The sequence below is a fragment of the Oncorhynchus kisutch genome, linkage group LG24 (genome assembly GCF_002021735.2).
Source record: "Oncorhynchus kisutch isolate 150728-3 linkage group LG24, Okis_V2, whole genome shotgun sequence".
NCBI classification, from domain to species: domain Eukaryota; kingdom Metazoa; phylum Chordata; class Actinopteri; order Salmoniformes; family Salmonidae; genus Oncorhynchus; species Oncorhynchus kisutch.
This window is the reverse complement of record NC_034197.2, coordinates 9,801,679-9,824,998: the sequence shown is the minus strand read 5'-3', so window position 1 is coordinate 9,824,998 and position 23,320 is coordinate 9,801,679. Positions and strand designations below refer to the sequence as shown.

Here is a 23,320-nt window from a genome sequence, read left to right as displayed (position 1 = left end):
GTTGGGGAGCCCTGTTCTAAATGACACCACTAGAGACAGACTGTGGGCTACGGAGTGAAACTACATGAAAGAGACTATCGACTGAAAGTAATCTGACCTTGGCAATGGTCATCGAAGTCAGTTTGTCAATGGAACTAGCTGCTAAAAAGGCTCAGCACTTGAGTTAATCAGGACGAGAGCACAGAAATGCAACTTAAAAATCAGAGACGGGGAAAACAAGGCACATACTTCCACTGTGGCAAAGCGGGGGGCATCAGATGCCTACATGCTGGTGTAAGGGCACGAATTGGTGGACAACAAGAAAGAGACATTCCAACAAAAGAAAAAGAGACGTGTTCATGCTGTTGAGCAGGAAAACACTGAGGTGAGTGACTCAACAGACCAGGAAGTCACACTGGATATACTGACTGTTAAAAGACTACTATGCCTCTCCCTTGCTAGAGGGGCAGCTGGTGCATATGGAGCAGCTGCAGCTGTATCCCTTCTGTCAGACTAAGTCTACAAAAATACACTGTGACAACGATAAATGTAATAAAACCGGTAAATGTAACAACTTTTTTATTTGTAATAACTTTCAGATGTTTTTATGTAATGAAACCGGTAAATGTAATAACTTGCCGGTAAGTGATATAAGTTATATAAGTTATTACATTAACCGGTACTTATTACATTAACCCGTGATTGTTTTGGGGGGGAATAATTTAATAACTTCAACCAATCATGTAATAACAAACCAAAGTCTATGTTTTTATGTACTACTTCCCACATCCTGTACCCCCCACCCCCTACTGCTAATCACAACACAAACAAACTCATCCACATCAAACAGGAATACTCATATACACACACACACACTCTGCTGGATTGCCTCTGAAGCTAAGCAGGCTTGGTCCTGGTTGGTCCCTGGATGGGAGACCAGATTCTCCTGGAAGTGGTGCTGGAGGGCCAGTAAGGGGCACTCTTCCCTCTCTTCTAAGGAGATCCCAGGGAAGTGAGGGGGACATTGCCCTGCGTAGGGTGTCATCTTTCAGATGGGATGTTAATCGAGTGTCCTAACTCACTGTGGTCATAAAACAAATCCCATGACACCTCATTCCATCATGGCCATCTAATCATCTCCCTCATTCCTAATTGGCATATGTCACTCCTCACCTCTCCAGATGATGCGTGGTCAGCGTCCTGGCACAAAAATGGTCATCGTGCGTCACCCAGGTGGGTGCCACACATTGGTGGTGGATGAGGTGAGTTTCCCCCCTACTATGTAAAGCACTTTGAGTACCTAAGTTGGTAGAAAAGTGCTATATAAAATCCATCAATCTGGCACTCCAGGCAGGCTCAAGCAAACCCTCAAAGTATTTAAACAATTTCAGATCTGAATGGCAGATCTGGATGGCACCAGGGCAACTGGTGTCAAATGAACATGTTGTGTAAACTTGCCTGAAATCACAAGCTAACACCTTGGCTTATAAACTCAGCAGAGAATATCAAATAACTAATCCAGTCGGTAACACCAGCAACCGATCAATCCAACCAGATATTTTTACTATAAAATAACTTATAATACTGTAAGGAAAACAGGACTTCTGTTTTGAAGATTACATATGGTTGATACTGAAAGTTATGATGAATGATGCTGCAACATTCATGAAGGGGTTATGAATGATTCCATAAAGGTGTTATCAATGCGTATGCACAATGCATTCAGAAAGTATTCAGACCCTTGACTTTTTCCACATTTTGTTACAGCCTTATTATTATAATTTTATTTTAAAAAAATGTAATCCCTTTTCGTGGTATCCAATTGGTAGTTACAGTCTTGTCCCATGGCTGCAACTCCCATATGGAAGTTGAGAGCCATGCGTCCTCCGAAACATGACCCAGCCAAGCCGCTTTGCTTCTTGAGACAATGCCCACTTAACCCAGAAGCCAGACGCACCAATGTGACGGAGGAAACACCGCACACCTGGCGACCGTGTCAGCGTGCATGCGCCCGGCCCGCCACAGGAGTTGCTAAGGCGTGCCACACACCTGTCTATATAAGGTCCCACAGTTGACAGTGCATGTCAGAGCAAAAACCAAGCTATGAGGGCAAAGGAATGGTGCGTAGAGCTCTGAGACAGGATTGTGTCGAGGCACAGTTCTGGGTACCAAAAAATGACTGTAGCGTTGAAGGTTCCCATGAAGGTTCCCATTGGCCTCCATCATTCTTAAATGGAAGAAGTTTCTCTTCCTAGAGCTGGTCGCCCTTGCCAAACTGAGCAATCAGGGGAGAAGGGCCGTGGTCAGGGAGGTGACCAAGAACCCGATTGTCACTCTGATAGAGCTCCAGAGTTCCTCTGTAGAGATGGGAGATCCTTCCAGAAGGACAACCATCTCTGCTGCACTCCACAAATCAGGCCTTTATGGTAGAGTGGCCAGACGAAAGCCACTCCTCAGTAAAAGGCACATGACAGCCCGCTTGGAGTTTTCCAAAAAGGCCGCTAAAGGACTCTCCAACCAGGAGAAACAAGATTCTCCCTATCCAACCATTGTTTATGGAGTTCGTAACTATGGGAGAAAGTTCACCCTTCTTACAGATGACGAGCATCATTGGACCGCATACTGTGATTCCGTCACTTGCTGCAAGCTGAATGCAAAGGTGGGCTTTGTTGTTGTCAGCACACACCTACAACATCAAGTACCACAAGTCAGAACAGCACTGCAACGCAGATGGACTTTCCAGGTTGCCTGTGGTCAAGCCAGATTCATGCCAAGTGGACATCTTCTACTTCAAACAAGTGGAAAATGCACCAGCCACTTCAACACAAGTCTGGAAAAACACCAGAAATGACCCAGTGTTATCTGAAGTGATGGACATCGTCATCAGATGTAGAGCCTCGGGGGATGCCCCGGAACTGAAACCTTACCTTTCGTGGAAAACTGAGCTGTCAGTACTGTCCGGTTGTCTGCTGTGGGGAAGGAGAGATATCATTCCGCCTTCGTTGAGGAAACCAGTGTTGCAACAGCTACACTCAGGTCATTGGGGAATGGTTTGCATGAAGGAAAACGCACAAAGTCACTTCTGCTGGCCTGGATTAGATGGAAGCATTGAAGAAAAAGTAAAAACAAGTTCCTCGTGCCTTAAGGTGCGCAACGTACCACAACTTGCGCCTCTTCATCCGTGGGATTGGCCGGAGGAGGCATGGCAACGCATAAACATCGACTTTGCAGGTCCAATCGAAGACAGAATGTTTCTTGTGGCTGTGGATGCTCATGGCAAGTGGCCAGATGTTGCCATCATGTCCTACTGCTGCTGTGAAGACCATCGAGATGCTTGGAGAAGTGTTTCGCTGCCACTCCAACTCGTTAGGGACAACGGACCACAGCCAGTGTCGCAAGAAATGGTCACGTTGCAACAATTTTAATGATATCTGAATGAGAGTGACTAACAAAATCTATAGGGACCCCCTGGAGGTTAGGGCCCCTGGGCATGTGCACTCCCGGTCTGGAGTCAGCCATTAAGTTTAAATAGCTGGCTAGATAAACCTATCAATCGAAAAATTGTTAGTTGACATGGCTAACTGAGTGACTGTCAGTGACAGATATAACAAGACAAAAAAATGTATGATGTGCAAACAAATTTCGTACTTGCACATTGTGTATTCTACTATTCTAAAGCTCAACAGTGAGATGAGACCCCAATTTGTTTATTATTTTTAAAGTTGTTCATTCGTATTTTTTGGGGCCCGCTAGCAGCCTGGGTCCCTAAGCAACTGCTTATGTCCCTCATGCCTTGAGCAGGCCCTGTACCTAAAAATCCCTGCATATTAATCTAAACGTTATCTGATCAATGAGGCCTACATTTGTTGTCTGCTCAATGGGTCATCTCGACTATCATCCCCAAAATGTAAAAAAAATCTGAAAGCTGCAAGTATGTTAGCGGGGGTTGAGATGACAAGGATGGGATTGCAGCTCTCTCTAGTGACAAAAGAATGAACTGCAATTGATTGTTACCATACTTAGAATCCAGCCACCAAGGGGTGCATTCTTCATGCAAACCAGCAGGCATTTATTTGTGCAGGCTCCACAGAAGGTGAGAACAAAATTTAAAAGGAAGAGACCTTCTTTAAGACCATTATGTGTACACAAGCCACATTTGAGCATTTTGACCACTGCGGGCATCTGTCTTAGTAAATGAACATAGTAGGCCCTATCTATAACAAGAATAAGTTGCACTTGATCGGCCCCTGAATTGACTAAAACTAAAATACTGTATGTTATACTGGCATAGTCTACATTTCCTCCATTAACACACACACACACACACACAGTCTTGTATAACTAACCTTGTGGGGACACACAATTCAGTCCCATTCAAAATCCTATTTTCCCTAATCCGTACCCTTACCCTAACCTTAAGCCGAAAACCTAACCCTGACCCTAAACCTAACCCTAGCTCCTAACACTAATTCTAACCTTAACCCCCCTAGAAATAGCATTTGACCTTGTGGGGACTAACAGAATGTCCGTAGTTGGTCACATTTTTGTTTGTTTACTATTCTCGTTGGGACTTCTGTTCCCCACAAATATAGCTAAACACGTCCACACACACACGCACAAACTCTCTCTCCCCCTCTCTCACTCACACACATATAAACATATGACAAAGGGGCCATACTTCCAAACATAAGCAACCATTTAAATGTAAACTATTTCTCTGGCTCAAAATGCGTATCAACCAATTAACGTGACAGGTGACAGAGCGCTAAATTGTAGCTGGTCCCATTAGATAATGGCACACATTAGCACTATGCGCACATCGCCAGATGGCAGGGATTATATCCTGAAACAACCAATTAAATCGTTAACGTAGATGGATGTGTTCCAACAATTGTTCACGGAAGCATCCTTAACATACAGTACCTCAGTCCAACAGCATGTTCTGATCATCAAAGCAACTCTCCCTTGTATTTGACAGACTGAGCAAATTGCTCTCTGTGTAAAGTGACGGGTCAATGTAAAGGGTTCGAATCTCACATGAGTCCCCCCATTTGTTTTTTGATTTACATGTATTTTGTTAGTGTGTTGAAAAGGGACATAGTCTACACCCAACAGCTTGAATGTGTATATGGTAGACCTCAATTCATGATGAACCCCATTAGCCACCTTGGTTGTATTCCATATGTAGCCTCTGCTTCCAGGCTGATGGGGTGAAAGCCTGGTGGATCCTACCCATAGACTGATTATGCCCTCTCCTGGCGAGGAGACATCATTGTAAGCTACCATTAGTAAGCTTTATTGTTCTGTAGGCTACACTTACATGTAGGCCTACAGCGTTTTATAGGCTATGCATTATTATAGTCATCCATTTCGTCACATGCGTTTTGAATTGAGCATCAAGGACCGGCACTGAAGTTTTTTCAAAAAAAAAAATGGTAGCCTTCATGACTGCTGTTTGACAAATCCCTAAGGCTCTTCTGTTTTTGTTTTTTTTACGATGTACAATAAACAAACATGTTGTAAGGAACTAATTTATCTTTTTGCCTTAAAAACACATGGAGGTGTGTGAAACAGATGAACAAAAACACAAGATTTTGTCATATAAGCGAAAATGTTGTCTAGTATAAGCTAGAATCCTAGTCAAGCATGTATCAATGCAATATCGGCTCACAACATTTTGTTTCAGACCAACATAACAGAAGTAAACCTTACATTTGTAGGTTTAAAATAGCCCTCTAGTGGCGACAGTTGATCTATTTTAAGAAATGCCATTGGTTGGTGCATATAAAGACTAAGATCTTTGATAGGCTGATGAAGAATTTGTTACAGGATATAATCACTGCCACCTGGTGAGGTTAGCATTAGGGCTAACGTGTGCCATGTTATCTGATGGGACCAGCTCCAATTTAGCGTTCTGTCACGTGCAAGTAAATCGATGATTTGAATTGGCTGATAGGCATTTTGAGCTGGAGAAAGTATTTACATTTAAATGGTTGCTTATGTTCGCAAGTATGGCCCCAACGTGTATTACTTGTTTGTTTACATTTTCCTAAAACACATTATCTGAACGTTTGGCCATCAGCTACTAACAACTAAAGAGGAAGAAGCGAAAAAAACGGCCCAAAATCTCCACAAAATATGGAGGTCAATAAATGTCTAATTTAGTTAACAGCAAAAAATAATTGCTAATTTCCTACGTGAGGCTTATTTGATCAAATAGAAGTTTCATAATGGTTAGGTAGCATTTCGGCAACTTTGAAAAAAACGACATTATATCAGAGCTGTGCCTGTTGGCGCCTATCTGCCCTCTCATTGGCTAGAATGGTCCTACCTAATCTCGCCTCCTCCCGCCTACCTTCCATTTTTGAGGACATGTATTTCCATTGTTAGAGCGGTCCCTCGAGTATCTTGTCAATATAATAGATAATGGTCGCACTCCCCTGCTCAGACATTGCATGCATCAACCAATGGTTGGGTGCCACATAAACGACAGTGTCATCGACTGACCGATTGCTTTAACATATAATATGGTTTGCTGATACTTAAAATACCTATCCAGGCCTTGTAAGATCTGTCATGTGTCAGTAATGCAACGCGCCCAATCTTTGTAACAACTACCATACCAGTCACGGTGAGCCCTGCCCATTGTGCATGTGCCTCATCCTCCCACCTCTCGTTATCGCACGCTCAGTATTATGCATAAAATGTATGTCAGTAGGGCAGCGCTGAGCGCTCGCCCCGGCACATGCAGAGTGCACATGCATCGTGGCTTTAGTAAAAACATAGCAGGTCAGGTTGAATAAGCACATTAAAACTCCCCTCAGCTCTGGGTACCGGCCAATGAGAACACACCCAATAGTAAAAGGAAGGAGGGAGAGAGTGACAGTAGAGTGAATTAACAGGGGACATATAGTGAGATGAGATGCACCCCTTTAACCAAACAGACACAACCGAAGTTGAGAGAGGACACCAGGAGCGAGTCCCATTTATTTCAGTTACCTGAAAACGTTATTGATGTGGGAGTGGTGGATTGGTGTATTATTGGGTGTGTCTAGCCTGGCTAAATTCATTTTCGGAGATGCTGATGGAGCTGTGTATTCTTGGGATTTCAGAAAATCACTTGTTTGTTCTCGGCTTGTGACACTCAAATCCGTTGAACCAAGCAACTCACTAGTCTAGTAGCCTAGAGTTCTTCAGAGCGCAGAACGGATTCAGGTAGCTTCCGAGAAAATCTCTCATGCACACCTGAGACAATTAGACATAACTGTTCTGCATAGCATACAGCTGGACATAACTGTGCTTACAGTATACGACGGAAGTTTCAGTCGTTTGGCAGATCAATACGATTGTCTTCAACCGCGCGCTCGTTCTATGGGTCAGTTATCCACGCATAACTAGTTCTCGACTCCTACCTGTCTCCACTTGAGTATTGATCCTGCAGCTATATATCGAAAAGTCAGCATCATTCACCACAGCAAGCAAAAGACACATCAAGAAACATGGACACTCCAGGTGGTAAGTAATTATGATTGTGATTATATTTGTTGCAATTTTTTTGTAGTTCAATATTGCATTTGGCGTTGGAGTTATACCTGCTTAGTTGAGAATGCTGAAGGTTTTTAAAATTGTTTTTAACATTTTTGTTATTGTGTTGCATTGGTATGGTTTCTCTTTGCAGTCGTGCGTAATTGTGCGCAAATACATTCCCATTATGAGGTTTTGCATTAAGTGTCTCCTCATCAGCATATGTTAGAAAGGCGGTCGAGTTAATACGATTGAAAACAACGTTATTAGGCTAGCAGTGCATGTCCAATTCTATATGTTTATCAAATTGCGAGATGAGAACAATTCATCTTTATAGCAGGACCGTCATGCTTTTTGTGCATTATCCTCCCATGCATGAACCTGGAAAATGAAATCAACCCTGATTTGATATACGTTATGAAAGTTGTAACATCCCAAGAAGTGGGTGTTTTCTTTTAAGCCTGCAAAGGTGCACTCCGAAAATGTTACAAGTTTGACGGTGATGATACGTGACAGTGCTTGAAGTTCACGCAGCTTTGTTGATCCACTTCCTGTTTTTCCTCATAAAAACAAACTCACGTGGAGCGACCTGTCATTGGTTCCAACTCATTCGATGCCTTTTGCAAGCAGTAGGTAGATAATTTTGTTTTCGTGCGTATCTAAATCAAATTAATCTCTATACCAGTGGTTCCCAAACTGTGGGGCGACCCCCTTTTTTTTTATATACACCTCCGTTCAAAAGTTTGGCTTCACTTAGAAATGTCCTTGTTTTTGAAAGAAAAGCAAAAAAAGTGTCCAATCAAATTGATCAGAAATACATTGTAGACATTGTTCATGTTGTAAATGACTGTTGTAGCTGGAAACGGCTGATTTAAAAATAATAATAATTGTTTAATGGAATAGCTACAGAGGCCCATTATCAGCAACCATCCCTCCTTTGTTCTAATGGCACATTGTGTTAGCTAATCCAAGTTTATCATTTTAAAAGACTAATTGATCATTAGAAAACCCTTTTGCAATTATGTTAGCACAGCTGAAAACTGTTGTTCTGATTAAAGAAGCAATAAAACTGGCCTTCTTTAGACTAGTTGAGTATCTGGAGCATCAGCATTTGTGGGTTTGTTTACAGGCTCAAAATGGCTGGAAACAAATAACTTTATTCTGAAAGTCATGTCTATTCTTGTTCTGAGAAATGAAGGCTATTCCATGCAAGAGATTGCCAAGTAACTGACAATCTCATACAACGCTGTGTACTACTCCCTTCACAGAACCACGCAAACTGTCTCTAACCAGAATGGAAAAAGGAGTGGGAGGCCCTGGTGCACAACTAAGCAAGAGGACAAGTACATTAGTGTCTAGTTTGAGAAACAGATGCCTCACAAGTCCTCAACTGGCAACTTCATTAAATAGTACCCGCAAAACACCAGTCTCAACGTCAACAGTGAAGAGGTGACTCCGGCATGCTGTCCTTCTAGGCAGAGTTACAAAGAAAATGCCATAACTCAGTCCAGTGTCTGTGGCCCATCTTAATCTTTTATTTTTATTGGCCAGTCTGAGATATGGCTTTTTCTTTGCAACTCTTTTTAGCCCATAGATTACACTTTTTTTTAAATAGAATTTCTTTATAGAATTGCACAAAAATAAGCTTTAAAACTGCTAAATATTCTTCGCACCACATGACAAAATGTATAGAATTGCAGGAACTAAGCTTTAAACTGGCAAAATGGTCTCCACCAACAAGAGGAGTGTGAACAATTTGTGTCAAGAACAGTGTATGTGCATATAGAAATAGACGTGGCGCGGGTGCACAGGGGGCCATGGGATATTCCCCAATGATGGAAGGGGGGCCTGAGTGAAAAAGTGTGTAAACCCCTGCTCTATACCACCCAGTTGGCATTGAGATAATAAATAGGTAGTAGTGTTGTGATTACTATTGGAGGCGGGAGCAGTGATATTGGTTCATAAGGTAAAGTTTATGGCCATGGGAAGCTCTACAGTTACACATGGAGCATTGGGGGTTGTTTCATTGAGGTTAGCCAAAGTACACCAGGCATCATAATATTTGTTCACCTATTCCACTTCCGGCTGTTGAGTGGTAATTCATTTACTAACTCTGCAGTCACGTTCCAGTACATGGATGGAAACGGCTTTGGGTCAAGGCACCCGTTTCCACAGTCGTTTCCATCACATGGACTGGAACCACTCAACAGCTGGAAGTGGAATAGGTGAACAAATATTGTGATGCACTCTGCAAGTGCATCGACGTGAGGATGAATTGAGAATGCGAGGAGTGCATTCAGTGGGAAGGCTCACGCTCCATGTCAGAACTTGTTCCATGGGTTCCATGTCAGTTATTATCTGTAAAGGGCAATGGGGCGCGTCAGAGCTCTGCATTCTTTACTATCTTAATAATTTATTGCTAAAGAAAATACATTCAATAACGTATTCAGTAACTATTGGCCTTTATATATGTGCCTATATTTGGCTAGGCTAGGGTTAAATTTAGGATTTAGGTTAGCTAAACGGTTAGGTGAAGGGATAGCTAATATGCTAAGTAGTTGCAAAGTAGCTAATTAGCTAAAATGCTAATGTCTGTGATAAGATTCTAACTTCGTTTGCTAGATGTTTGTGTTATGTCTTATGTAACCATACCAAACATAACATACTAAATGGAGTGTTCCTGATTTACATACAGAATAACAAAGTGCTCTGAGACCAGGTTGTGCTATGCGGTGCATGGGTCTCCTTGGAGCGAACTCAGAACATCCTCAGCCAACGCTACATCCTGCTCTATTTATTTTTCCTCTTTAATTATGACAGAGACTATATGCCGCGTGGGGTGCTTAGAAATTCTGACTTCTGATGGGAGCTTCATGCAGCGCGAGTCTTCCCACTGAATGCACTCCTCGCATTCTCAATTCATCCTCACGTTGACGCACTTGCAGTGCCGCGTGCGGCGCGTGATTTTCCCAGGACCTCCTCCCCTGCAGTTCTCTATCTCTCAGCTCTGTCTTCTCTCTCTCGGACACTTCTGTTGTGATGCTGCCTGAGGTGATGGAAGGGGGGGGGGGGGGGGGTTGGTCAGTGGATCAGCCATTTCATGCATTAACCTTATCTGTAGTCACGTTTTCCCACCTCATGCGCGCTTTATTGTATTCTAAGCAAATAAATTAGTCCTGATTCCTATAGCGTATGTCCCTTGCATAAACATCTGTCCCAAACTCATACATTAAATATACATGCAGGCAATCCCATAACATAATATAACTCATTCTATTCACCCCCGTTGAGGCCCTTTGGCCCACTGGGGGCAGGTGAAATTGGACAGGCTGTGAATGCTTCCCTCCTGCTGCAGCAGCATATGTTTCAGCCACAGAGTGCACATCCAAAGACAATTCACCTTTTAACTGAGACCGTGACCTACTTCTCTACTCCTAGCTAGGTTAATGTTATAGACATCGAAACACACTCCTCATGGGTATATGATGTTTACTGTAATGTACAGTATTTACTTAGCTCATCATCCTGTTGCATCCTCGTATTACATAGGATGCATTTGCAACTGTACATTTGGATCCTGGCTTTAATTTTACATCAACAATAATTCACTGACTGTTATAATCTAACATTTATGTGGCGTAAACATCGTATGGAGCCGAATGTGTGCCACCCTCCATGACCGGTCATTGCACAAAACACTAGCAGCCTTACAGCGTTGTGGGTGGCTTCCTGACCCACAGCACAGCAGAGCGCAAACAAGAGGAAGGATAGAATAGGGGGGAGGAAGATGGGCGGAAGGATTGTTGTGCCTGTAAAGTGCTCAATGCTCACATTTCTCTGCCTGCCTGGCTCTACTCACCCACTCAGGCAGATTAGTGGCTGTAGGGGTTACTGACCTCACGATGGGAAGCTGCTCGCCTCACTCTCCAACCTGCTGCCGATTCCACAATTAACACTAGTGTCTGTCTGCACTGACCTCAATTCTAACTGGTTTGCCAGTGAGTGTATGGCTCTTTTGTCTTCTCTGAGTTACATGGGGCATCCTCTGGAGTTTGCTATGGGCTATGTAGTATAATCCTACTGGGTGAACATCAAAGACAATTCACAAATTCCTATGGCCCCCTATATTTTCTCTCCTGTCATGAGGGCCTTACCATGATGTCCTCTGAATTGGAGTTAATTGACAAAAAAGGCCAGGCCCTATACTTGGCAAAGAGCTCTATGTAATGGTATATTATGGGAGCACCGAACAGTATATGGCAGTATAGTCAAGCTTAGCCTTGGAGAGGCCTGTAAAAGCTGATTATTTATTGACTAGGCTACCATTTATGGCATGGTAGTTCAGTCCTAAAGGGCGCTCACAAACGTAAACACAGAAGTAGCTCACATGTGAGTGTTCAAGTGGATATGCAATGTGTTTGGGTGGGTGTGGAGGTTTGGCAAGCCCCGGCTGGGTCTGGAGGCAGTCTGTTTCCAGTCTCAGGTAGTGGCTGGCCAGAACAGGACAGCAGGTCCCTGTCATATGTCTGCTAAGACTTGCTCTAGATCTCTGGCTCTGCAGTGTGTCAATAATAAATCCTGTAGCACGTGCTGGCTGAGGGATTATAAAAACACTCGAGATAAACAAATACCACAGGGAAAAATGGAGAAGTCAATAAGAGGAAAGAAATACAAACCCAGGGCAGATTTACAAATGTAAGACTCCATGACAGGTGCATAGTATTTGGGAATATAAAGTGCCTTCGACAAGTATTCATACCTCTTGACTTTTTTCCACATTTTGTTACATTACAGCCTTATTCTAAAATAGATTTTTTTTAAATTCTCTCAGCAATCTAAACAAAAATACCCCATAATGACAAAGTGAAAACAGGTTTATCAATTTGAGCAAATTTATTACAAATAAAAATCGGATACCTTATTTACATTAGTATTCAGACCATTTGCTATGACACTTGAAATTGAGCTCTCAAGTGCATCCTGTTTCCATTGATCATCCTTGAGATGTTTCTACAACTTGATTGGAGTCCACCTGTGGTAGATTCAATTGATTGGACATGATTTGGAATGGCACACAGCTGTCTATATAAGGTCCCACAGTTGACAGTGCATGTCAGAGCAAAAACCAAGCCTTGAGGTCGAAGGAATTGTCCGCAGAGCTCCGAGACAGGATTGTGTCGAGGCACAGATCTGGGGAAGGGTGCCCAAAAATGTCTGCAGCATTGAAGGTCCCCATGAACACAGTGGCCTCAATCATTGGAAGAAGTTTGGAAGCACCAAGACTCTTCCTAGAGCTCTCCGCCCAGCCAAACAGAGCAATCGAGGGAGAAGGGCCTTGGCCAGGGAGGTGACCAAGAACCCGATGGTCACTCTGACAGAGCTCCAGAGTTCCTCTGTGGAGATGGGAGAACCTTCCAGAAGGACAACCAACTCTGCAGCACTCCACCAATCAGACCTGTATGGTAGAGCCAGACGGAAGCCACTCCTCAGTAAAAGGCACATGACCGGCCGCTTGGAGTTTGCCAAAAGGCACCTAAAAACTCTCAAACCAGGAGAAACAAGATTCTCTGGACTGATGAAACCAAGATTGAACTCTTTGGCCTGAATCCCAAGCATCACGTATTGGTGAAAACCTGGCAACATCTCTACAGTGAAGCATGGTGGTGGCAGCATCATGCTGTGGGGGTGTTTTTTCAGCGGCAAGGAAAGGGAGACTAGTCAGGATAAAGGCAACGATTAAAGGGGCAAAGTACAAAGATCCTTGTTGAAAACCTGCTTCAGAGGGCTCAGAACCTCAGACTGGGGCGAAGGTTCACCTTCCAACAAGACAACGACCCTAAGCACACAGCCAAGACAACTCGGGACACGTCCCTGAATGTCCCAACCAGAGCCCGGACTTGAACCCGATCGATCATATCTGGAGAGACCTGAAAATAGCTGTGCAGTGACACTCCCCATCCAACCTGACAGAGCTTGAGAGGATCTGCAGAGGAATGGGAGAAACTCCCCAAATACAGGTGTGCCAAGCTTGTGTCATCATACACAAGAAGACTCAAGGCTGTAATCACTGCCAAAGGTGCTTCAGCAAGTACTGAGTAAATGGTCTGAATAGTTATGTAAATGTGATATTTCAGTTATGTTTTATAAATTTGCTTTGTCATTATGGGGCCTGTGAGGGTATCGGTCCACCCACTTGGGAGCCACGCCCACCCACTGAGGAGCCAGGCCCAGCCAATCAGAATGAGTTTTTCCCCACAAAAGTGCTTTATTACAGACAGAAAAACTCCTCAGCACCCCCTCAGACGATCCCACAGGTATTTGGTATTTTATTAGAATCCCCATTAGCTGTTGCAAAAGCAGCAGCTACTCTTCCTGGGGTCCACACAAAACATAAAACGGAACATACAGAACATTAATAGACAAGAACAGCTCAAGGACAGAACTACAATTTTTTTTTTAAGTCTACATATCAATGCATACACACAAATTATGTAGATCAAATAGGGGAGAGGCGTTGCTTTATCTGTTTTTTGAAGTAGCCGGATGTGGAGGTCCTGAGCTGGCATGGTTACATGTGGTCTAAGGTTGTGAGGCCAGTTGGATGTACTGACAAATTCTTTAAAATGACATTGGAGGTGGCTTATGGTAGAAAAATGAACATTAAATTCTCTAGCAACAGCTCTGTTGGACATTCTGGCAGTCACCATGCCAATTGCACACTCCCTCAACTTGAGACATCTGTGGCATTGTGTTGTGTGACAGAACTGCACATTTTGGAGTTGCCTTTTATTGTCCCCAGCACAAGGTGCACATGTGTAATGATCATGCTGTTTAATCAGCTTCTTGATATGCCACAACTGTCAGTTGGATGGATTATCTTGGCAAATGAGAAATGCTCACTAACAGGGATGTAAACAAATTTGTGCACAAATGGAACATTTCTGGAATCTTTTATTTCAGCTCATGAAACATGGGTCCAGAACTTTACATGTTAGTTTATATTTTTGTTCAGTGTAGTTTATATTCGAAGTATACATACGATAGGCGAACTATTACCATGACACATTGTGTAGGGCAGTGATAAAAATATAGCAGCCTGTCTCAAACTCAACAAGAAATGTTTTTTATATATTTTTTATTAGGTAGCCCGTTCGAGTGGTTCTCTCTCTATGAGAAAACGGGATTCACTTTCTCCATAGCGTACTGTCGGTGACGAAACGAGTACAGTTCACTACCACAGCATCCCTGGGACTCCCCCAGTATATAACTTTTAATCACGGAACCGGTTTGTGATTGTTGTAAATGTCTACACGATACTGCAAATTTGGTCCAGGCAGTAACCGTGTCAGAAGTCCATGTGAGTCGGCGGTCAGGTATCGTGCTGCTTGCGGACGCTGGGCATGGAGGGAGCGGAAGCACCGCATAGCCCGCACGGTCGTGTCTCGGAGATGCAAAAAGATTTTTAGAGAGGATGCGAAGGCAGACGAACAGAGGATAACTTTAAAAAAAAAATGAAAAACAGAAAAAGAGCAACGTTGATTTATTTACTGTAATTTATATTGACTGCCTATATAAATACTGAAGTTGTTTGCGTGACGCAAAAAAAATGTCTAGCTAGGTTTCCATTCAATTGGCGACAGATTTTCATGTGAATATTCTCAAATCCGCATAAACAGTATGCGCACTTTCCTACCATAAATGTGTTTCCATATAATTTAAATTCCCATGTACTGAATAAAAAATGCTAATTAAATGGGTTTTCATCGCAATTTTACTGATGGTTTTCTCACATTTTTTAAATATTGTTATATAGCACACGTATAGCCTACATCGGGGATCATCAACTAGATTCAGCCAATTTTTTTCTTGAGCGGCTGGGTCGGGGGGCCAGAACATAATAAAAAATACATTTTAGATTGCAAAATGACCGAAAGAAGCCAAAACAGACATAATATTTGACTGAAACAATACTTTCATCCCTTGCTTACATTTGTATACGATCACATACAGTGCAGTCAAAGTATTCACACCCCTTGACTTATTCCACATTGTGTTACAGCCTGAATTAAAAATGGATTAAATGTACGCTTTTCTCATTCATCTACACACAATCATCATGTTGAAGTAGAAACATGTGTTTTTAGACATTTTTGCAAAAATATATAAGTATTTACACCCTGGGGTAATGCTTTGTAAACGCACATTTGGCAGAGATTAGTCTTTCTGGGTAAATGTCTAAGAGCGTTCCACACCTAGATTGTGCAGTATTTGCCCATTATTCTTTTCAAAATTCTTAAAGCTCTGTCAAATTGGTTGTTGAGCAATGATCAATGACCATTTTCAGGTCTTGCCATAGATTTTCAAGCAGATTTAAGTCAACTGTATTGTCAATTCGGCCACTTAGAAACTGCTTTGTCATTTTTTGAAGTATGACTTTAGTGCCTTGATGCAAACATGATGCATGTTTTGGAATATTTGCATTCTGTATAGGCTTCCTTCTTTTCACTCTCTCATTTAGGTTAGTATTGTGGAGTAACTACGCTGTTTTTGGTCCATCCTCAGTTTTTTCCTATCACAGCCATTAAACTCTAACTGTTTTAAAGTCCTCATTGGCCTCATGGTGAAATCCCTGTGCAGTTTCCGTCCTCTCCGGCAACCGAGTTAGGACACCATCTTTGTAGTGACTGGTTGTATTGATACACCATCCAAAGTGTAATTAATAACTTCACCATGCTCAAAGGAAGATTCAATGTCTGCTTTTTTTAAAACTATTTTGACCCATCTACCAATAGATTGTGAGGCATTGGAAAACCTCCCTGGTCTTTGTGGTTGAATCTGTGTTTGAAATTCACTGCTCGACTGAGGAGTACAGAGATGAGGCAGTCATTCAAAAAACATGTTGAACACTATTATCCATTTTAAATTCAGGCTGTAACACTAATTTCTTTGTGTGTTAAAAGTCAAAGGGTTGTGAATACTTTCTACATCTCTTTATTATGCATGGGAAAAGATTTCCAAAACAAAAATCACTTGGAGTGGATTTCCTGGTGTTTTTACAGTCTTATGTACAATGAATAAAAAAATTTAAGCACAATTTTTTTGGGCCCGCGGGTTGCCATTTGGAGAATCTTGGCCTACATGATGAGATTATTGTGGACAAAAGAGCAACATTTTATTTTTATATGACAAATGGTAGCCAAGCATTGATGATTATGTCACCAGAATAAGACCCTTGCTATTTATTGGAAAGGAGCATCAAGCTCATCAGCTTGCACTTTCACCACCCTGTGAAGTACTTCGGAACTTATTTAATCTTTAGCCTCAACCTCTGGTAGCCTAATAAACTTGCATGCTTTCCCAACGAGTCATAGTGGAAGGACCACACAACATGTAATCGTGTGACTCCGAGTTTACTTCCATATTATGGTTATTATATCTAGATTTGCGCATAAATTAATTTCCACCGCTATTTCTCGCGTCATTTATTTTACAGACACAAAAAGATCCCCATGTCAAACAAACAAATCATCTGTTGGCATTTATGAAATTGTACCGACACTTCCTGTTTCCATCACAGCTGTTGTGAAAAACATCACTGCTGTTGTGAAAAACGTTTTTATGACTTTACGCGCATAAAACTGTGGATGGAAACGTGGTTAGTGTGAGTTTGGTTGAGACAGAATCCGCGCTCACTCTGTTACTGTGCTTCCAACCATTTTTGCCACCTTTTCTCTCCCTGGATGCACAATTATACCTATTAGTCCTACAGAGAGCTGTCTTTTGCCACCACCTACCACAAACGGTAGCGGCATAACCTCAACTTTTAAAGGAAGAACCACTGTATGCTTTTGCATGCCTTTAAATGTTGCATTCTGCACCACTTCCTGAACTCTGTGACCTTTTTTTTAATAGAGTAAACTTCTTTTCAGCTATCTGACTAACCCCACTACCTCGGTCTCTGTTTTTCCAACAGGAGGTGTTATTCTGTATGCGCGCTCCTCCGGCAGCCCCAGCCCTGGCAGCCCGTCCAGTGGGTACCAGACCCAGTCCCCCTCCTCCACCCTCTCCCAGCCCTCCTCCCCAGAGGAGATCACCTTCACAGAACTCGGGCCCCTGGGGTCCCTGAAGGGCCAGAGAGGGGGAGGATGCACACCTCCATCATCCTCCAAGCTGGTGTTCCACTTCCCAGAAGTCTACAATGTGGCTACATCAACGTCCACCCACCAGCACTCGTACCAACACCCCATCGCTGGGAAAAGGCCTAGTGGATTCACAGGACCTTTCACCAGTGAGTAGCATTCCTTCCGGACTTCTTTTGTCATCCCTCCTTACTCTTTCTAGCCTAAACCAAAACATCCACCCCTATCTAATACTCATCTCCTCCCACAATCCTTTTCTGTAATGTACACTACACTACGTCTTTTGTTGCTTGTGACATAGGTCGGTAGTCACCTTCACTTATGATCACATTTCTGACTGGCTGTACCTCTGTCTCTATATATATATATCTCTACAGAGACTGGCGGTATGGTGCTCCTGTGTACAGTGTGTGGAGACATTGCATCTGGGTTCCACTACGGAGTACACGCCTGTGAGGGTTGCAAGGTAAGAAGACCATGATGACTAAACGCATACAGTAAGTGCCCCTGAAATGGCTCCCTAGTCGCTATATAGCACACCTCTTTTGACCATTTCAGATGCACTCCTACTGTGTATAATAAGGTGGTGGGTCACATTCACGTTCACCATTTCAAACTAACTGTACATCTGCTTGAATATCCTGTCTAGGGCTTCTTCCGTCGCAGCATTCAGCAAAACATCAACTACAAGATGTGTGTGAAGAACGAGAACTGCCTCATTATGAGAATGAACCGCAACCGTTGCCAACACTGTCGCTTCAAGAAATGCCTCTCCGTGGGCATGTCCAGAGATGGTAAGAGTTAGAGTGAAATCTTACTGAGAGTGCAGGCTCAGACAATCGTTAGAGGCCATAGAATGCGAGTTTCTCAGCACTGCACCAGCCTTATCTTTCAACCTGAGACATTGCACTGACCTACTGTTGAAGGGCACACGTTGGAAAATAACCTATATACACACAGCCTCTTGCACATTCATAAGTTTCAAAGTCAGTCTTTCTTCCTCTTGTTCAGATTCCTCCCCTCTCCATGTTCCTCCCCTCCGTGTTCCCTGAGCTCTCCCTCTATCCCGCTCTTCTCTCCTCTCCGACAGTGATTTATGAGAACGGGAGCCTTGAAGTCCCTGAAGCTCCTGAAGCTATCTGTCATACAGGAAACTGCAGCAAACACAGGAATTATTTTGGGGAATTGGAACAGGGGCAACTTGATTACCTTGTATACTGTTTACCCTTATAACATCTTTAACAATTAATGAGGGAGACGGCAAACAATTAAGCTCGAGATGCAGAACAAAACAGCCCGTCCTTGTCATACAATTAATCAGCCGTATGCAAAGCTAATCTCACCTACTTTACTTTTAGCCTTGATAGCTAAGTATTGATAAATTGCCCCATCATAACGGATTACGAAAATAGTGTGGGATGGTTTCCGTTGACCTAAAAAAGCACAGCAAGCATTTTACCTATAGCATGCTGGTACATGGTGACCTAGTTGGGATAGTTTGCCTGCCTTCAGTGTCTTCTCAGTGTGGCTTCAACCCTCCTGTGTTCTCTCTCGTGCTTAATCCATTGCCTAATCTACAAGAGAACCAAGTGTGATTTCTGCATGCAGTCGACAGTTTGGGCACTCAAAAGGTGGGGTACGAGAAACGAGGCCAGTGAAGATGTTTTGATGGAAGGAAAAACGCTCATATTGACCCTGTTAAAGGCACGATCTCGAAAGTGTCAAGAACCACAACCTAGAAACCTCATTCCTTCGACTGCAGCTGTTGTGAAAACAGAAAAACCTCTCAGTCAACTGCCTGCAGTCCACATGACAGGAGACGTCCTGATTTCTCAGGAGCCTGTGATTGGTGGGTCTTGGGATTACCATATAGACAAGGCAAATATTGAAGTCCCTTTCCCTCCCTGAAACCAGTTCATCTTCTTAAAGACACAGCCAACACTTTCATCCACAACGCAGTGCATTAAAGCCCATTCTCACAACTGTAATGACCAGCTAAAGTCGAGAGACTATCCATGCACGCGTAACAAAGTGGATTGATGCGAATGACTACAGCAGAATTCCATAGATCTTCTGTAACAGAATGTCATTGTTATAGCCCTTTTTTTTTGCATGATCTAGATCCTATGCTCTTTAGGGACAGTGCATTGCACACTGCAGAGAGAGGCCCACGAGATCATGTAATGGTGCCAGAGATGTGTTAACACAGATGTTCACAGTCATACATTTCACTGAAGCAGAACACAAAAAATTCTCCCCCGATGTCATAGCTTAGTGCAGTATCTTGTTTTGATCTCAAACACTTTAAGTTAGTTTGTTTCTATGAATTATAGATCATTTACATCTTGCCTCATGCATTGTGCTGGCTTGGTTGAAGAACTCTCGGCAGCAGGACCGCCATTTGAAGCTTCACTCTTATGTCACACTCCACTTTGTGGTGTTTCACTCACTACGTTCTCTCTGCAAGCTCCTATTTTCAACACTACTCTTCACTCTCACCTTACTTCTCTGCAACCTCTCCTCCCCCCTCTACATCCTCTTTCCTCCCCCTTGCGTGCTAGCCCACCTCTATTTCTCTCCCTCCGTCGCAGTAGCAGTGACATCACGTTCACGATGAGCCACTGCCCTACTTACAAAGTAGAGAGGGAGGGAAGGAGAGGAGAGAGAGAGAGATGGAGGTCTATAAATAGCATTTTCAGCTGATGGATATTGTTGGCGAGGGGGATGGAGAGTACGAGGGATGGGACCCACAAAAGACTGCTTACACGTTCATGCATGAAATACACAAGATGCAATTAATCAATTTTTGTTACGAAGCGGAATGTATGAACATTCTGTTTGTTTCTTTGTAGACTGGACCTTAAGACTTAATATCTATAAGAGAACTATGGCCAGACGTTGACCAGTCCCCTCTGTTTGTCTTCATCAGCTGTGCGTTTTGGCCGTATCCCTAAGAGGGAGAAGCAGAGGCTTCTGGATGAGATGCAAAGCTACATGAACAGCCTGAATGAGTCTGCCACCATGGACATAGAGTCCTCCCCCGTCTCCGAAGCCCCTCCCAGCCCAGCAGGTGTTCCTTCTAAAGAGGCCATCAGAGCCATCTCGCGGGCCTATCAGGACATCTCTTCCAGCAGCCAAGACAGGGCAGCCAAGAGTGAACTCAACATCACCAACTTACCAACAACATCTCTGTTCAAGAGCAACACATCTCAGGAGACCAGCTACACCAATGGCTACTCCCACCTCGGCTCTGACTCCACCCAGGGGTACCAGTCCTGTCCTGCAGGCCTTGCCCCTCACTGCCCAGACACCAATGACAACCACCATACGTTCCCCTCTGTGGACAAAAGTAGCTATAGTTGCCCCGCTACTTTGTCCAATCATGACCACGGAGAGTCTAATGTGGGCACAACTCAACGGGGCAGCTCGGCCAATCACAACAGTTTCTCCATGAAGGAAGAGACCCAAGAGCCGCAAACTCAGACATCCTGTCCGTGGAAATTAGCTGCTGGAACCAAAGTGCTGGTGAGTAAACCAAGAGTCGTTAGAAAGTTGTTATGAAGCTTTACATATGTGACGTTTAAAAAAAAAACACACAAAAAAAAACAGTATAGTATGGATTTGAATCTAACTTTCTCTCTCTATCTCTCAGGCCTGTCCTCTCAATGCGTGTCCTGTATCTGCGGCCAGTCGTTCTGGACAGCAGATATGGGAGTCTTTCTCCCAGTGTTTCACCCCGGCAGTGAGGGAAGTGGTGGAGTTTGCTAAGGGTATCCCTGGCTTCCAGGAGCTCAGCCAGCACGACCAGGTCATGCTGCTCAAATCAGGCACCTTCCAGGTAATAACCTCTTGTTTTTTTTTAAGTAGTCTATTTTTGTCCAGGACTAGGCTTTACCTGTACTCAGGAAACTGGCCCTAAATCCGATTATTTCAGCTGTGAAAATAGAAATACGAAAAGGACAAAACGCCTTAATTCTCTCTCCCAATAAATGTAATCCCGATCCATATCGACTAACCTTCCACTGGGTCTTCTGTCTCGGTCAGGTGTTGATGGTGAGGTTTTGTACAATGTTTAACCCTGAGGAGCGGACGGTGACCTTCCTGAATGGCCAGACGTACCCTCTGTCCACCCTGCGGGCGCTGGGGATGGGGGCGCTGCTCGACGCCATCTTTGACTTCAGTGAGAAGCTGGGAACTCTGAGGCTGGAGCATGATGAGATGGCTCTGTTCATGGCCGTGGTGCTGGTCTCTGCAGGTGAGGGGGGGAAATTGCCATTGAATTCATCACTAAAGCAGTGTCAATATGAACAACATGGCATTAGGAAGTCATAGAAGAGATGTAGATCTTAAATGGTATGATAAGAAAATGTGACCGAGTAAGCATGAAGAGCTTAATATGAGCATAACGATAAACCGACAAAAGTTGTGCAGACATCCATAGATAGATAGCTATTGTGTCTCTCAAACAAGCTCTCACCCTCTCTTCTTGTCTCCTTAGACCTTTCTGGCATCGTTGATATGGGGGCAGTAGAACAGCTCCAGGAGGGGTTAATCCGTGCCCTGCATTCCCTCATCCACTGCCGTCGTCCCGACGAGAGCGCGTCCATCTTCCCCAAGCTGCTCCTGCACTTGCCCGACCTGCGCACCCTCAACAACCTGCACTCCGACAAGCTGCTGGCCTTCCGGATTGACTCATGAACAGCCCTGAACACACACACACATAGCAATTCAGAAACCACCAGTCTCTCAGGGCAAGACTTCCAAGGAGATTGAGGAACACTGACTTGGGCAATCAAACAACAACAAAAATGTTCAAGATGCATGTTTGAAAAAGGACAATAATTAATATATTGATCTCCATCCAGTTTTCATGCACACACACACACACACACACACACACACATACACACACACACACACACACACACACACACACTTGGAGAAAGATAGTATGTTAGAACGTACATCAGTGTTTTAGGCTTACCATTACCCTTTTGGACAGATGTGTATGGCAGTTTACCCGTTGTTTTCCAGTCTTTAAGAGACCAAAAGCCAAAAGTCTAATCCTATTCTCCCGACCATTGCCAAACCACAGTTGAGAGAGAATCAGAGAGGAAGATGTTTGTGGACAATGATAAGTTTAGGGACCATTATTGGTGACTGAATGTGTGGGTGTTTAGTGTTTGTATAAGAGAAAGGGACCCTGTATATAATAATAATAATAATAATAATAATAATACATACAATTTACACTTAAGATCATATGACTGCCATTTCACTTATAAACACATCTGGGGTTTAAATATACAATTAAGACTCAAATATATTCAACAGACAAATTGCATATAGAAATGCAATATTCTGTATATTGGCAAATCAAATTGTTTTTGTCACATTCACATGTTTAGCAGATGTTATTGCAGGTGTAGAGAAATGCTTGTGTTTCTAGCTCCAACAGTGCAGTAATATCTAACAATACACACACAATCTAAAATTAAAATAATGGAATTAAGGAATATATAAATATTAGGATGATCAATGTCAGAGTGGTATAGACTAAATACAGTAGAATAGAATACAGTATATACATATTTAATTTAACCTTTATTTAACTAGGCAAGTCAGTTAAGAACAAATTCTTATTTTCAATGATTGCCTAGGAACAGAGGAGTAACTGC

General features: G+C 43.1%; 1 protein-coding gene across 1 annotated transcript; it reads left to right on the top strand.

The window, feature by feature from the left end:
• Positions 1–6,887: 6,887 nt before the first annotated feature.
• LOC109869483 (nuclear receptor subfamily 1 group D member 1) lies at positions 6,888–23,270 on the top strand. The gene is made up of 8 exons (XM_020459667.2): positions 6,888–7,494; positions 17,477–17,791; positions 18,020–18,108; positions 18,292–18,436; positions 20,572–21,167; positions 21,295–21,480; positions 21,687–21,897; positions 22,141–23,270. Exons 1-8 carry the CDS (start codon positions 7,479–7,481, stop codon positions 22,338–22,340), a joined length of 1,758 nt encoding a protein of 585 aa, XP_020315256.1. The 5' UTR covers positions 6,888–7,478; the 3' UTR covers positions 22,341–23,270.
• Positions 23,271–23,320: the final 50 nt, after the last annotated feature.

What these genes read in the sequence shown, in the direction of transcription:
- LOC109869483 (XM_020459667.2), top strand. An exon ending in ACGCCTGTGAGGGTTGCAAG is followed by an intron (nt 18,109 to 18,291) that starts GTAAGAAGACCA and finishes TATCCTGTCTAG; the next exon opens with GGCTTCTTCCGTCGCAGCAT. An exon ending in CGTGGTGCTGGTCTCTGCAG is followed by an intron (nt 21,898 to 22,140) that starts GTGAGGGGGGGA and finishes TTGTCTCCTTAG; the next exon opens with ACCTTTCTGGCATCGTTGAT.